Source organism: Pristis pectinata, chromosome 8 (assembly GCF_009764475.1).
Source record: "Pristis pectinata isolate sPriPec2 chromosome 8, sPriPec2.1.pri, whole genome shotgun sequence".
Classification (NCBI taxonomy): domain Eukaryota; kingdom Metazoa; phylum Chordata; class Chondrichthyes; order Rhinopristiformes; family Pristidae; genus Pristis; species Pristis pectinata.
The window spans coordinates 26,092,587-26,108,159 of record NC_067412.1 but is presented as its reverse complement, the minus strand read 5'-3'; the positions used below and the strand labels follow the sequence as shown (position 1 = coordinate 26,108,159).

Sequence of the window (15,573 nt, the reverse complement as noted above, 5' to 3'; positions counted from 1 at the left end):
CTGTGGCACACCACTAGACACAGGCATCCAGTCTGAGAAACAACTCAAAACATCACCCTCTGCTTCCTACCACTGAATCCAATTCGCTATCTCCCCCTGGATCCCATGTGATCTAACCTTCCAGACTACCCTGCCATGAGCGACCTTGTCAAAGGCCTTGCTAAAGTCCATATAGACAACATCCACCACTCTACTCTCTTGGCTACCTCCTTGAAGAACTCCAGGAGATTTGTCAGACATGACTTCCTACACACAAAGCCATGCTGATTGTCCCGAATCAGACCCTGTCTCTCCAAATGTTGGTAGATCCTGTCCCTCAGAATCCTCTCCAGCAATTTACCCACCACTGATGTCAGACTCACTGGCCTGTAGGTTCCTGGTTTGTTTTTGCTACCCTTTTTAAACAATAGCACCACATTAGCCACTCTCTGTCCTCTGGAACCTCACCTGTGCCCAGAGATGAAACAAAAATCTCTGCAAGAGCCTCTGCAATTTCTTCTGAGAATGCACCAGGTCAGACCCTGGGGATTTATCCACCTTAATGCACTTTAAGGCCTCCAGTACCACCTCCCTGCTAATTTGTATGTGGTCCAAGACAACACCAGTCATTTCCCCCCATTTCTTTAACTTCCAATGTTTTCTCCACAGTGAAAACTGAATAATATTAATTAAAAATCTCACCCATTTCCTTTGGTTCCACACACAGATGGCCATGCTGATCTTTAGAACATAGAACATAGAAAATTACAGCACAGTACAGGCCCTTCGGCGCACGATTTTGTGCCAATATCTAAGATCTATCTAACCCTTCCCTCCCACATTGCTCTCTCTTTTTTTTATCATTCATGTGAAAGGGGAATTTAAGGGGACCTATTCTCTCCCTAGTCACCCTTTTCCTCTTAATATACCTATAGAATCTCTTGGGATTTTGCTTCACATTGCTTGCCAGATCCTTCTCGTATCCTCTTTTTTTTGTCCTCCTAACTTGTCTCTTAAGTGCACTCCTACACTTACAGTCATCAAGAGATTCACTAGTTCCCAATTGTGCCCTCTTTTCCTTAACCAGAGCCTCCATATCCTTCATCAGCCAGGGTTCCCTAAACCTGCCAGCCTTGCCCTTCACCCAATGATCCAAGAATCCCCACCCCCTTGCACCAGCTCCTCAGCCACACCTTCATCTGAGCTATCTTTCTATTTCTACCCTCTCTACCACGCGGCACTAGGAGTAATCCAGTGATTGCTACCCTGGAAGTCCTGCTTTTTAGGTTCTCTCCTAACTCCCTATATTCACTATGCAGGACCTCATCCCTCGTTCTACCTATGCCATTGGTACTAACATTGCACCATGACCTCTGGCTGTTCACCCTCACCCTTGAGAATGTTTTGCAACTGCTCCGAGACATCCCTGGCACCCTGGAGGCAACACCACCCTGGTGTCTCTTTTATGGCCACAGAATCTCCAGTCTGTCCCTCTAACAATTCAGTCTCCTATCACTACTGCCCTGCCTGACTTCTCCCTTACCTGCTGAGCCTCAGAGCTGGTCTCAGTGCCACCAATCTGGCTACTGCTGCTGTGCCCAGAAAGGTCATCTTCTCACCAACCCCCCTCCAGCAGAGAGGTAAGGGGAACAGCTACAGGGGGACCCTGCACTGTTTGTCTCTTCCACTTATCTCTCCTGGTGGTCACCCAACTATCTGCAGCCTGCTCCTTAGGTGTGACCACCTCACTAAAGCTCTTGTTTATGATGTTCTCAGCATGCCGGATGATCATAAGTCTGTCCAACTCCAGCTCCAGTTCCATAATGCAGTCAGCCAGGAGCTGCAGCTGGGCGCTGATCTCCCACATCCTGCAGAAGGAGCATGCCACCACCTTAACTGCCATCCCAGCTACTCTACTAAGTAATTCTATGGAAAACCTTACCTGGACATCCCTGCTCAGCCTCCTGAACCACAGCCTCAGCACTTGCACTTAACCATGGCATTTACAGCTCAAACACAGCCACTCCCAAAAATGGCCACTCCAAAATGGCTGCTCTGCTAAAGCCTGCTTCTGCTTTATACCTGCAAAAACAACTTTTTAAAAAGCTGCTGGCTCCTCCCCTCTGCTGCTCTGGCTGCTGCCATTTCTTTGAAATGTTGAAACAAGTTGTCACATGATATAAAAATATTGGAGAAGGATTAACGTATTGTTTTTCATAGATCACAAATTGTGCTCTGTGGAAATGAGAAGCCTTTCTGGATGCTGTTGGGAAGCAGTGTAGCTTGGGATGGATATGTCAAGTGATCAACTGCAGACCTGCAGGGCAGAGCAGTTAGAGACAGGTAGCCAAGTGATCAAGCACCTGTGAATACAGATTTGGGTCTAGACCAATAACTTGTATATCCCTTACATTGGTTTCTTTTATTTTCTCCCTCCCCAGATGTGTTCACTAATTAATCACTACACAGAAAATCTTGTGAAAATTGCTAAAAAGAAGGCAAAGCTGAATGAAGCTGTCAGTGTGAAGGAGTGAGTATTTTGTCTAATTGTAGGTCTGTGTTCCTTTGGCATCTATCCTGTTTCCACTAAATTATTTCGCATTGTTGTAAGGGCTATCAAACCCTTTGTGTTGTCACGGAGGAGGAATATGATCCTCATAGACTCTTCATGAACTTATTAATTACCCTATGCCAGTCAGTTGTACCTTATGTTCAGATGACTGAGTTGTGATGCAAGAATCCTGCACAGCTGCTCAACAGTTATCTTCTTCACTGGAGAACCACATATGCTTTATTTTAATTTCTTGAGGAGATTAAGTCCTGTATGGATGTCCTTTCACATTTTGCAAACAGAAGTGACCAAGCTTGGTGTCGAGACTTCATTAGTGCCACTTCAAGCTGCTTTGAAGGATGTGTGGGAATAACCTGTTGTGACAGTCCACCTAGCTTCATCCACATCTTTGAGTCCACACCACGTTTCAGCACCTTGTGTCTGTATCCATTATAAAAAGCTGTTTTCTTTTTAACTTTCCATTTTCCAATGCTTGAGACCACAATCCAGAGGTGAGGATATTTGAATACCAACCCTCTGACAAGATTTAACAGTAGATTCTCATTGTCTGCACCACCTTCAGGCCAACTGAAAACGTTCAGTTGGTGAATGTTTCAATTTTAATCCAAATAACAACAAAGTGATTAGAAAAGATATTAAGTCACTGAACAGGGTACAACAAAGATTGCAAGAATAACATCAGAAATAATTGTCAGAAATGCCTGGATGAGCTGGATTGGAAAGTCCTGAGTCTTTATAATATGTTATAAATCTTTATTTTATATTTTGCTGATAGGGTGAAAGTGGAGAAAGTTGCTTAGAAATTCATCTCCATTTGTGAGCACCAAATGTACTATATGATGGCGTCAGTGGATTACATTTTGCCATTGAAATTCATTCTATTGAAGTAGCTGGTATTACTATAATATACAATTTGAACTCCCGAATAGGGTGTTGGTTTCATTGTTTGGAAGACCAAAACCAGGAGCTGTGAATATGATAGCCACTAATGAAAACTCCAAAGGAAACTGAATAATTTTTGCATTGTTACATCAAGACTCAACACAAGCTCGAGCAACAACACTTTCATCTGGACATGTTGCAACCTTCTGGACTCAATATTGAATTCTTCAACTTTTGATAATGTGCTCTTTCTTCGCGTCTGTATAAGAACCACTTCTGCCTGCGATTTTTTTTTCCCTTTTGCCCTCTGTGTAGTCTGGCTTACTGGGCACGTCCCAGTATACCAGACCACATTAGCGACAAATTACACAGCCATAGTAGCTTAAACTGATCCCACCTGCCACATGATTTTGTTCTATCAGGGCAGTTCCCCATTGACCTCCCCACTTACAGTGCTACCTATACTAAAGAAATTGTTTCTCCCTTCTCAGGTCTGATGAAGGGTCCCTCATTTGAAACATTTCCTATTTCTCTTTTCATAGATGCTGCCTGACCTGCTTAGTTTTTCCAGCATTTTCCATTTTCTGTTTTTGTGTCACGTTGACTCAGTTTTTCCTTGTTCTACTTGTATAAATCTGGCTGTCCCACCACCATACCATTAACAACACATTACACAGCTTAATGAGCTGTTAACTGCTGCCATTATGCCATTTCATCTTGCCTTATCACAGACATCCCTGTTATTCTACACATCCCTCTCCTACTGAAAAGTGACTTGTAACTCTCTCTTTCCCAGTTCTGACAAAGGGTTGCAGACCCGAAACATTGACTGTTCCCCTTTCCACAGATGCTGTCTGACTTGAGTTTTTCCAGCACTTTTGTTTTTATATTGATGTTGTCCAGAGTGGTGAGAATGTGGAGCATGCTCTCATAGGACAATAATTAAATTAACCAGAAACAGAACCTGAAGTTCTGCTGAAGGTCATCAACCTGAAATGTGAACTGGTTTCTTTTTCCACAGTTGCTGCTTAATTGGTTGATTTCTTCCAGCATTTCTGTTTTGTATCAGATTCCAGCATCTGCAGTTTTATTTTCCAATAATTAAGTGAAAAGAGAAAGTTAGGCCAGTCTTTGAGGGAGAAAGGAACAGAAGGTTGAGCTAAACGGATCTGATGAAGTGATTGGATGAAGCTTGAGTGGAGCAAAAATGGTGGCTGAGTCGGCCCTAATGTTCGTGTGGTGTAAATTCCATATACAACTTTATTTTTTAAGCAACAGCAGGCAAGAGATTTTTCTTCTTTCCATCAACTGTTAACTAATTCTAATGAACATATCTCTTTTCTAGTTTATTTGGACCGTATGGCATGGATATAATCTCCAGTACCTCGTTCAGTGTGGATGTTGACTCCATCAACAACCCTGATGACCCAGTTATCGTCAATATTAAGAAACTTATAAAATTCTCTTTCTTCAACCCTGCACTTATTTTGTCTTGTAAGTGATTCAAAGTATTTGTTTTACTTAACCAAGGGTAACTTTTTTCCTCTTTCACTCTTTCTCTCCTTGGCTAAGGAGATCCCTGGTTGTTTGCCTGTCTACTTGGGTCCCTGATGCTCTCTTTGCACATTAATATGTTCAGTAGATTTGCCCAGGCTTGACAAGAATAGCATATGGGATGTAAGATGGGATTTTTGCAATGTCCATTCATTCCATTTTAACAATTATTTTCAGCCATTTGTTGTCTATCTGTACTGCTATAGATAGACAGTTGAGTCATTTAAGTGCAAAATCTTGACATTTTATGACTTTGAATTTTTTGCAATTGTTGCACACCATCCTGCCTTAACAATCTATCACTATTCTTTCATTTTGCTGGTATAAATCCTAGAGCTTCCAACCCAATAATGCATGTGACAAGGTGGTATCTTACTAGCACCCACTCAAGGGCAATAAGGATGGTTAATGAATGCTAAGCTTGCCAGCAATGCCCACATTCTTGAAAATGATGGGGCTGATTTTTATATTTCTTGTGCCTTGTCTCTATATGAAAATGTGCACAAATTTGGTACAATGAGCCTCAGTACTGGACATTAATCACTTCTGACATTTTGAAAAGTGGTTCTTGGTGTAATGTACGAATATCTTCCTGCATTTAGAATTAGCTTTGGAAAATCTGCTTGAAGCATGCGAGAGCTTTGTTGGTTTGTGGAAAATGACATGAAAGATCCTGTTCCATTCATTTTATTTCTTAAAATCTTCCACCTTATCAGAGTCTATCAATGGATTCGGTTGTATGATTTAAAATTTGACGGGTGCAGAACAGTCATGATCAAACGGAATGATATAAGAATGCAGTCGAGGATCTGAATGGCCATTCAGATCCTCGAAATTCATCCATTGTGTTGTGCATGTGTGTCAAACTCTGTTCCAATTGAAGTTATCTGTTCACTGGGGTGGGTGACTATCCCACAGCATTACTTAGGTTCATATTTGTCATTGAACCAATATCAGAAGTAGTGAGAGTATTCTTACCTCAGTGGGATTTTGCTGTGCACAAATTGGCTGCTGCATTTCCTACAATACATTGAGAACTACTTTTCAAAAATACAACTCTTTGAATATCTGTAGGTTGTGCAATGTTTTACCACATTTTTTTTTTCTGTTCTCCCTGTGCACCCAACTGCCATTCATCCAGCCCACATTACTACTTTATCTCCCTCAAATAACTCCTCATTCAGTCTCCCTCTCTTTCCAAACGTGTGTGTGTGCGTGGAGGTCTATCATTGGTGTTTATTTTATACAGTTTTTCCCCACCCCCCTTCATTTTCTAGTGCTGATTCCTGCTCTTACTCCAATCCTGGCAAAATTGCAATTCAGCTTCTTCGAGAAAGATGCGAGTGACTTTTTAATGAGAACTCTGTTAGCTTTCAAGGCAAAGAGGCAAAAAGGTGAAAATGCTGTGAGTATTAAAACTAACCATTGGAACGGTTTGTATTCCTATGTCTTTTTTGCCTTTTTCCCACCATCCCAACGCATTGCCTCTCGACCCCCATCACTGACTACCAATCTCCTCTCAGTTTCATAATTGAAAAGGAAGATTTTCTTAAAAAATCGAGGTTGAATGAAGAGGTGTATTTCTGGGGAGTACGAGGCTGCTTTGGTATTGCTGAAATATGCCAGCAAGGCATGGGTTCCAGCACCTAGTCTGGTCGGGGCTGGGTTTGCAGCTGAGGATTGTTCTGGTTTTCTGCAATAATGCAGAGACTCTGCAGCAGATGCTGCTTTTTCTGTTTTTCTCCTATCCTTCTGCTGAGGTTCAGCTGAGATTGAAGCTGGAGATCACAAGGAGTCTGAGAAACTTGCTCCCACAGTAGAGACCCAATAGTAAATACTCCTGACCCGTTATAGAGAGGGCGGGATGTGGTGGGCCTGAGGGATGGCTGTATCATTACTTTCACACATGCAAACTATGAAGGCCAAAGGTATCTTAAGATTCTTAAGTTCCTTTTCTCTCCTTCCCATGAATACAGAATGGCTGTGGCATCAGGGATAGTAAACAGTAATGGGGAGAAGAAAGGAAAATCTCTGATGGGTTGTCCAGATGGGTTAATGGAGACTTTTACAAGCACATTATGCGTCCTTGTCTGCCTATAGTGTTGTTAACAGTGAGGCCGTGGGACATGCCAGACTACGAATATAATAAAAACTGAGCCAAAATGACGACTGACAGAAATGGCCAGTTCTGATAAAGACGGGAAGCAAGAGCGAGTTACCTAAAGTTGGACAATTCAGTATCAAGTCTGAAAGGCTGCAACATGTTCTGAAGGAAGATGAGTTTATCTTCAAGCTTGTGTGGCACCTTGTTGATGCAATGCAGGAGGTCACAGATAGTAGGTCAGAGTGGGAGTAGGACGGTGAATTAAAGTAGCAGGCAAGCAGAAATTCAGGTTCACTCCTGCAGGCTGAACATGGGTGCTCCACAAAGTGATTGCCCAATTTGTGTTTGGTTTCTCCAGTGTAGAGGAGGCCACATTCTGAACACTGAATGCAGTACAGCAGATTGCAAGAAGTGTAAGTGAATCACTGCTTCACTTGGAAGCACTGTTTGGGTCCCTGGATGGTGGGAAGAGGTGAAAGGACGGGTACTACACCTGCAGTTGGATGGGAAAGTACCATCAGACGGAATGGTTGGTGTAGACAGAAGATGAGGCAGTTGTGAAGGAAGCATCTGCAGTTTTTTTGATTTTCATCAGCTGACGTGATGGGGTTAATTTCCTTTTGGTGAGCTCTGGGTTCTTTTCCAGATACATAATCGACTGGCCTGTTTGGCTGGGAGGAAAATATATTGGGCAGAGTCCTCGATGAAGATCAGGAGCTCCCTTTGCCGATTCTGGGGCAGCTTTGGCACATATGTGGAAGTGGAGGTCTCAACGGCGTTTCCCCAACCAGAGTTCAGGGTGTATTGTGATTCTAGTCCTTCTTGAGATAATAGGTTCTGCTTTTACTTTTGCACTGTGGAATTTCAGGATCCATGCTAATTGTGAGAAACCCATATCTGTACCATTGCAGCTGAACCTCACAAGGCTCTTGTTTAATTCTCAGCATCGGATGGATTTTCTGCAGATGATGATGGATTCTCAAGCAACTGCCACTAACTCAGAGAAGAACAATGGCAACAATTCACCACACAAAGGTACTGGCAGAGGAGAGCATCTTGTACCCCTGGTTAATGTTTCTTTCTCGTCTGCAAATGAATGTGCCCTCTTCAGTTACTCTTTGCTCTGTTTTAATCACACTGGATTACCTTTAACCTACCTGGTTTAACAGCTTGGTCACTTAACTTGTTACCATTGCCTCTGCCCTAAAATTACGAGCTAATGAAAATGCTCAGAAGAGGAATTTGTTGCCCCATCCCTATTGGGAGATACCTGATTTCCCCCTGCAGTCATGAGACGGGTGGTGCAGGGAAGGTGCAGACATGCCGTAACCACCTTTGCAGACATGTGTGATAGTAGATCTGGATTGTAAGTTTATTTGAGTGATAAATATGTAAAAGAAAATATCTTAAAGGGAAAATAACAGAGGGGGAGTGGGACTGCTGAGGTTGCTCTGGGAACAGAGAGGGGGAGTGGGATTGCTGAGATTGCTCTGGGAACAGAGAGGGGGAGTGGGATTGCTGAGATTGCTCTGGGAACAGAGAGGGGGAGTGGGATTGCTGAGATTGCTCTGGGAACAGAGAGGGGGAGTGGGACTGCTGAGATTGCTCTGGGAACAGAGGGGGAGTGGGACTGCTGAGATTGCTCTGGGAACAGAGAGGGGGAGTGGGACTGCTGAGATTGCTCTGGGAACAGAGAGGGGGAGTGGGACTGCTGAGATTGCTCTGGGAACAGAGAGGGGGAGTGGGACTGCTGAGATTGCTCTGGGAACAGAGAGGGGGAGTGGGACTGCTGAGATTGCTCTGGGAACAGAGAGGGGGAGTGGGACTGCTGAGATTGCTCTGGGAACAGAGAGGGGGAGTGGGACTGCTGAGATTGCTCTGGGAACAGAGAGGGGGAGTGGGACTGCTGAGATTGCTCTGGGAACAGAGAGGGGGAGTGGGACTGCTGAGATTGCTCTGGGAACAGAGAGGGGGAGTGGGACTGCTGAGATTGCTCTGGGAACAGAGAGGGGGAGTGGGACTGCTGAGATTGCTCTGGGAACAGAGAGGGGGAGTGGGACTGCTGAGATTGCTCTGGGAACAGAGAGGGGGAGTGGGACTGCTGAGATTGCTCTGGGAACAGAGAGGGGGAGTGGGACTGCTGAGATTGCTCTGGGAACAGAGAGGGGGAGTGGGACTGCTGAGATTGCTCTGGGAACAGAGAGGGGGAGTGGGACTGCTGAGATTGCTCTGGGAACAGAGAGGGGGAGTGGGACTGCTGAGATTGCTCTGGGAACAGAGAGGGGGAAGTGGGACTGCTGAGATTGCTCTGGGAACAGAGGGGGAAGTGGGACTGCTGAGATTGCTCTGGGAGCCAACATGGATCCGATGAGCTGTACTGCAATGAGTAATTAGCTCTCTTATTGAACACGAGTACCTGCTCACTGCCTATACTTTCAAAGATTTTTAGTCTGTGCCTAATAAGTTAAAGGGACCATGGAATGAGCTGAGGCATAGTCTAAGTCACTAGGAATAACAAAATTTAAGAAATATTAGCAGTGCAAACCCAATGTCTTAATTTCTTCATTGTAAGATGAGATTTGATTTACAAATACTGGCTCTTCCTCTTCTGTAGGTCTGACTGACTCAGAGATTCTGGCACAGTCTATGATCTTTATCTTGGCTGGGTATGAGACCACCAGTACCACACTCTCGTACGTTGTATACAATCTGGCCATGTATCCGGATGTGCAGAAGAAATTGCAGCAGGCAATAGACAAGACTTTTCCAAACAAAGTGAGTCCTTGACAAAAATTTGCATTCCTACCAAACCATTTTTATGTTTCTGGGATTCCTGATGTGTGTTGTAGCCAATGAAATTCAAAGTTGTTGAATGTAGCCACTGTTGTAACACAAGAAATACAACCAATTTTGCACACAGCATACTCTTGTAGATACTAATGAAATAATTGACCAATAAACTTTGGCCAAGGTGTGCTCCTTTTCTCTTCAAAATAGAACCATACTATGAGATTTTCTATGTTTAGTTGCAAGGATTTAGTTCCATTTAAAGTCCCATTTCAAAGTCATTACTCCTATAGGAATAGCACTGGATTATTGAGTTCAAGATGAAAATGTGGAGCTTGAAAATCCAACTGGCTTGTGTCCATAAATCTCATTCTTGCCCATATGTATGGTTCTTATGTACTTTCTGATGATGGACTAAACTTGCCTGTTAGCAGCACTATTGGTGAAAAGATTGATAGTATTGCTTGTGATGTTCCATTCTTTGACATTACATGGGTGAGTCAGGTCATCAGAAGTATTCTATTTTCTCATTACCCTTTAAATATTCACAATTCAGAGAGTTAAGTACTTTTAATTCTTTTTCTTGATGTGCCTTTGATGAACAGGTGCCTACTGATAGCTCAGGTAGGCACTTGGGTCAGCATTGACCAGTTCACCCAAAGGGCCTGTTTCCATGCTGTATCACTCTAACTCATAACAGTTGTGCATAAGATCTTATTATGGAGAAGCCAAGGACAGTCAGATTTGAAATATTGATTCTGAGACGGCCTTACATAATTTGCATTCCCCCTTGGATTGTGGTGGCTTTCATAAAAAAAGTTCTCTCATCTCTGTTTTTATTGTCTCAACTGCTGGCTAACCATAACTAAATCCTATCCTTTTTTTCTGAAATATAAGTGCCTACCTCACGAGCAACATTAAATCACTGCCTGTCTGTGAGAAGGGGCCACTTGAGGTGGGGGGGGGGGGGGGGAGGGGGGAACACATGGCAGCTATTGGTTTAGAGTCTCTCCATCAGTCGTCTAGCCTTGATTTTCTATGTTCATGAAATGAATGGAATATGTTTGAGGAGCAGATTGACATCTACACTTCTAACCCAGAGTCAACCATTTCCAAAAAGTGCAGTTGAAACCCATCTGCCCCTGTGCTGAGCTTCCTGATCTGCACAGTGCCCAAGTTCTGCCCCCTTGCTGATTATGCTTTACACCCAGGTTCAAATCTGGCCACTGTCTGTAAGGAGTTTGTACATTCTCCCCGTGTCTGCATGGGTTTCCTCTGGGTGCTCCGGTTTCCTCCCACATTCCAAAGACGTACGGGTTAGGAAGTTGTGGGCATGCTATGTTGGCACCGGAAGTGTGGTGACACTTCCGCCAGAGCTGCCCCCAGAACACTACGCAAAAGATGCATTTCACTGTGTGTTTTGATGTACATGTGACTAATAAAGATATCTTATGTACATAAAGCACTCAATGTTTTCTCTGGTCAGTATCCTGAAGCATTGCATCGTACTTGCAGCATATAAAGCATGCATTGTGCCTAATAGGCCTGTGTTCCACTGGATCCCCTCCCCACCATTCTTCTATACCCAGTATTCTTTTCCCTCTGTGTTTGTCCAGCTTCTCTTTCAGACCTTTGCTATTTGCCTCAGCTATTCCGCGTGGTGGTGAGTTCTATTTTCTGGGTAAATAGCACGAATCCTGAATTCATTGTTGGATGTTTATCATCATCTGCTAATTAGGATTCCTGGTTCTGGATTTCCTGCAAGTGAAAACATTTTTTTTCTAACAATACACAAAATATTTTGTCATAGAGCAGGAAGAATCTTTTAACTTTCTAGAGTACTGGCTTCAATAACCACCTCACATTTGTACTAATGCCCCAGACAGTTGTTAAAGGTGTGTTTCTCTGTGAAGGCTCCTCCCACATATGATGGTGTGATGCAGCTGGAGTATCTGGAAATGGTGATATCTGAAACACTGAGGTTGTATCCTCCTGCTCCCCGTTTGGAAAGAGTCTGCAAGAAAGATGTCAAGCTCAATGGGGTGACCATTCCAAAGGACACTGTAGTTGTGGTGCCTGCTTATGTCTTGCACCATGATCCAAAGTATTGGCAAGAACCTGAAGAGTTCAGACCTGAGAGGTACGTAGTAATGACATTCTCTTTTTAAACCCATCAACCACTGACCCAGCACCTACCATCACCTGTGGCCTTCGTTAACCAGTTGAGGTTTATTGTCATTTTTTTCATGGAAAGCTCCAAGCTTGGGAGATTTTAGGGCCGATAACCAAAAACTTAATCAACAAGGTAGATTTTGAGGAATGTCTTGAAGTCAATGGAACTGAATCTCAGTAGTAGATTACAACAAACTGTTGCTCTTATACAGCAGATTCAGCACTCCACTGTGTATCTGTGGCTGTATTCCCAAAATTTGCACACTGGAAATCAGAACGGCTGTGGTGGGTGGGTCAGGCGCACCTGTCTGCACTAATTGAGCTTCTGCCACTTGCAGATATGGATATTGCACCCAAAGCCCTTGTGTGTTTAGTCTCTTTAATGTACAAATTAGATTTCAACCTCAATTTCCATTTCTGGATAGATCAATTGCTCGGTAGGATCTACTGTCCTCTGGTTGATTCCTGTACCACATGGTTGCCAAAAGTCCTGCAATACATGGGACTTCCTTTCTGTCAGTGGTTTTGTATGAGATCAATATGGGGCATCCTACTCCTTTATGATTTTCCAGACCTGGAAACTGATTTACAGAGAGTGTCTTGGGCCAAGAAACAGAAAGGATTTGCAGGAAAAAAAAACTAAAAGTTGGTGACTCCCCACTGACTGCAAAAGTAAACTCGCAGACATGTAGAGTTCCTCCAGGAGGGACTTCCAGGGCATGTTGGGGTAATTTGCATAGTGAGTAATAAGCCCTGCCCACACCAATTTACCAAAAGAAGCCCCCAACAATTATATGAAAGCTAGCCAGGTTAGGGCATGACCTAGCTGGCTGTCAAAGATGCCTAGGGTCATGCATGTGGAGGGTGGGAGGAGAGATGTAGGAGGAATAAGATCACCAATAGTCCCATATTGAATATATCACTGTGTTTGTCAATGGGGAACTGGCTGCCAGTTTCCTGTATAATTTTCCCCAATCTGGGAACCTTCAACGATGAAGTGTTGAACTGAGACATCATGACAACATTTATATCTGTAGTGTCTCCACAAGGGTCCAGGAATTTGCTGTCAGTGGTAAACCATCATTGTCACATATACCGAGATACAGTGAAAAGCTTTTGTTTGCAGACCATCCAGACAGATCATTCCATACATAAGTACATTGAGGTAGTATAAAAAGAAAACAGAATATAGAATATAGTGTTAAGTTATAGCGAAAATGCAGGTAGACAAATAAAGCGCAAGGGCCATGACAAGGTAGACTAGGAGATCAAAAGTTGATCTTTTGCGTATAAGAGTTCCATTCAAGGGTCTTGTAACAGTGGGATAGAAGCTGTCCTTGAGACTGGTGGTATGTGTTCTCAAGCTTTTGTTTCTTCTGCCGGATGGGAGGGGTGAGAAGAGAGAATGACCATTGTGGGAGGGGTCCTTGATTATGTTGGCTGCTTTCCAGAGGAAGTGGGAAGTGTACACAGAGTCAGTGGAGGGGAGGTTGGTGTGCATGATGGACTGGGCTGCGTTCACAACTCTCTCTGCAATTTCTTGCGTTATTAGGTAGAGCAGTTGCCATACCAACCTGCGATGCATCCAGATGGGATGCTTTCTATGGCACATTTGTAAAAATTGGTGAGGGTCATTGAGGACATGCAGAATTTCCTTAGCCTTCTGAGGAAGTAGATGCGCTGGTGTGCTTTCTTGGATACAGCATCCACATAGCTGGACTAGGACACATTGTTGGTGAGATTTCCACCTAGGAACTTGAAGCACTCAACTATCTCCAGCTCAGCACCATTGATACAAACAGGGGCAGGTACTGTGTCCTGCTTCCTGAAGTCAATGATCAGCTCTTTTGTTTTGCTGACATTGAGGGAAAGGTTGTTGTCTTGACAGCACGTCACTTAGGCCATCTCCTTCCTCTACTTCATCTTGTCGTTGTTTGAGATTTGGCCCACTATGGTGGTATCATCTGCAAACTTGAAAATGGAGTTAGAACAGAATTTGGCCATGCACTTTTGAGGTCCAGAGTCTGAGCTTGTCCATGACGATTAGCATCCAGTATCTGTGGAAACACAACACAAGGTACACTTGAAAGTGAGGGAGAAGCGAAAACAAAAGTCATAGTTACAGATTCAAAGTGTTCCATTCATCATCCACGTCTCCTGACCAAATGTGATAATTATTCCTTTTGCATGTTCTGCTTGTTTCCATATAATTAGGTTCAGTGAAAAGGAAAGGGAGTCTCTGAATCCTTGCACCTTCCTGCCATTTGGGATGGGTCCTCGGAACTGCATTGGAATGCGATTTGCTCAACTTGTGATCAAGATGGCACTTGTTTTCCTCCTGCAGCACCTGACTTTTGTGCCATGCAATGAGACACCGGTGAGCATTGCAGAATAGGAATTGCATGAAAAAGCGAAGTTGCATTTAAATTTAGGGCTTTCAAAGAAGCATGTGAATTGAAGGGAGGGAATTATGGAAAGATAGCTGACAGAAGGAGAAAGAGATGAAATTAAGTCATCCATCTCTACTCAAGCTCTTCTGTTAATTTACTGTTGCTATTTCTGTTCCAGATCCCATTGGAAATTGATGTGAAAGGACCCTTACATCCTAAAAAACCCATAATTCTGAAATGTGTGCCACGAATGAACACTGATTCAGAGGAGTAAAAGACTAGAATGCAGTGGAGCTGTGAAAATACTTAGGAGATGTACATCTCATAGAGATTTACACAACTCTAAATATTTGACTGGTGTCTTGTGATGGGGGAAGCAATTGAGATTCACCAAGATTATAGATAAAGTGTCTCCATATTTAATTGCCAAGAGAGTCTTTGGTGAATGATTGTTGGATACAAAAGAAAGTAACTAATTATTACAGTCTAATCAAAATTTCAACATAGATTGAGGTTCACTCCAATATCCAATTATTTTAGATGCCTCTTATAATGTGCAATTGATGTTATTTTTATAAATAGCTTGCAAGTAGTTCCTTAAACTTTTGTGATTAACAGTAAAACAAAAAAAAAAGGTATGCATAGTATCCTGTTTTGAATGCTTGTGTCAATTAAAATTGGTCTACAATTTTGGGTTGTCTCAAAAACTTGTTTTTATGCTGAAGAAATTTGTCAGTGTGTGAAGTGGCTAGTTATTCAATATTGTCAGTTATGTAGTCTTGTTCAGGCTGTATTTTGCCCCACGGCATTTTGCTGGCTGTGGCACCTGGAGAAGGCAATGATGTGGGAGAGAGAGAGAAAGGGGTGGGTGGGAGAGAGAGAAAGAGAGGGGGGTGGGTGGGAGAGACAGAGAGAAAGGGGTGGGTGGGAGAGAGAGTAAGAGAGGGGGGTGGGTGGGAGAGAGAGAAAAAGGGTGGGAGAGGGAAGAGAGAGAGAAAGAGGTGGGTGGGAGAGAGAGAGAAAGAGAGAGCAGAGGGTGAGAGAGAGAGAGAGAAAGGGGTGGGTGGAAGAGAGAGGTGGGTGGGAGAGAAGGGTGGGAGAGAAGAGTGGGAGAGAAGAGAGAAAGGGGTGGG

At 43.4% G+C, this 15,573-nt stretch overlaps 1 protein-coding gene across 1 annotated transcript in view; it reads left to right on the top strand.

The window, feature by feature from the left end:
- LOC127573595 (cytochrome P450 3A30-like) overlaps positions 1 to 15,130 on the top strand; it is a 36,279-nt gene extending 21,149 nt beyond the window's left edge. Inside the window, exons 6-13 of the mRNA XM_052021964.1 lie at positions 2,421 to 2,509; positions 4,779 to 4,927; positions 6,265 to 6,392; positions 8,036 to 8,126; positions 9,706 to 9,866; positions 11,792 to 12,018; positions 14,265 to 14,427; positions 14,619 to 15,130. Coding sequence (XP_051877924.1) covers positions 2,421 to 2,509; positions 4,779 to 4,927; positions 6,265 to 6,392; positions 8,036 to 8,126; positions 9,706 to 9,866; positions 11,792 to 12,018; positions 14,265 to 14,427; positions 14,619 to 14,714 — 1,104 coding nt within the window. The 3' untranslated portion in view covers positions 14,715 to 15,130. The remainder of the gene's footprint in view (positions 1 to 2,420; positions 2,510 to 4,778; positions 4,928 to 6,264; positions 6,393 to 8,035; positions 8,127 to 9,705; positions 9,867 to 11,791; positions 12,019 to 14,264; positions 14,428 to 14,618) is intronic.
- The last annotated feature ends 443 nt before the right edge of the window (positions 15,131 to 15,573 follow it).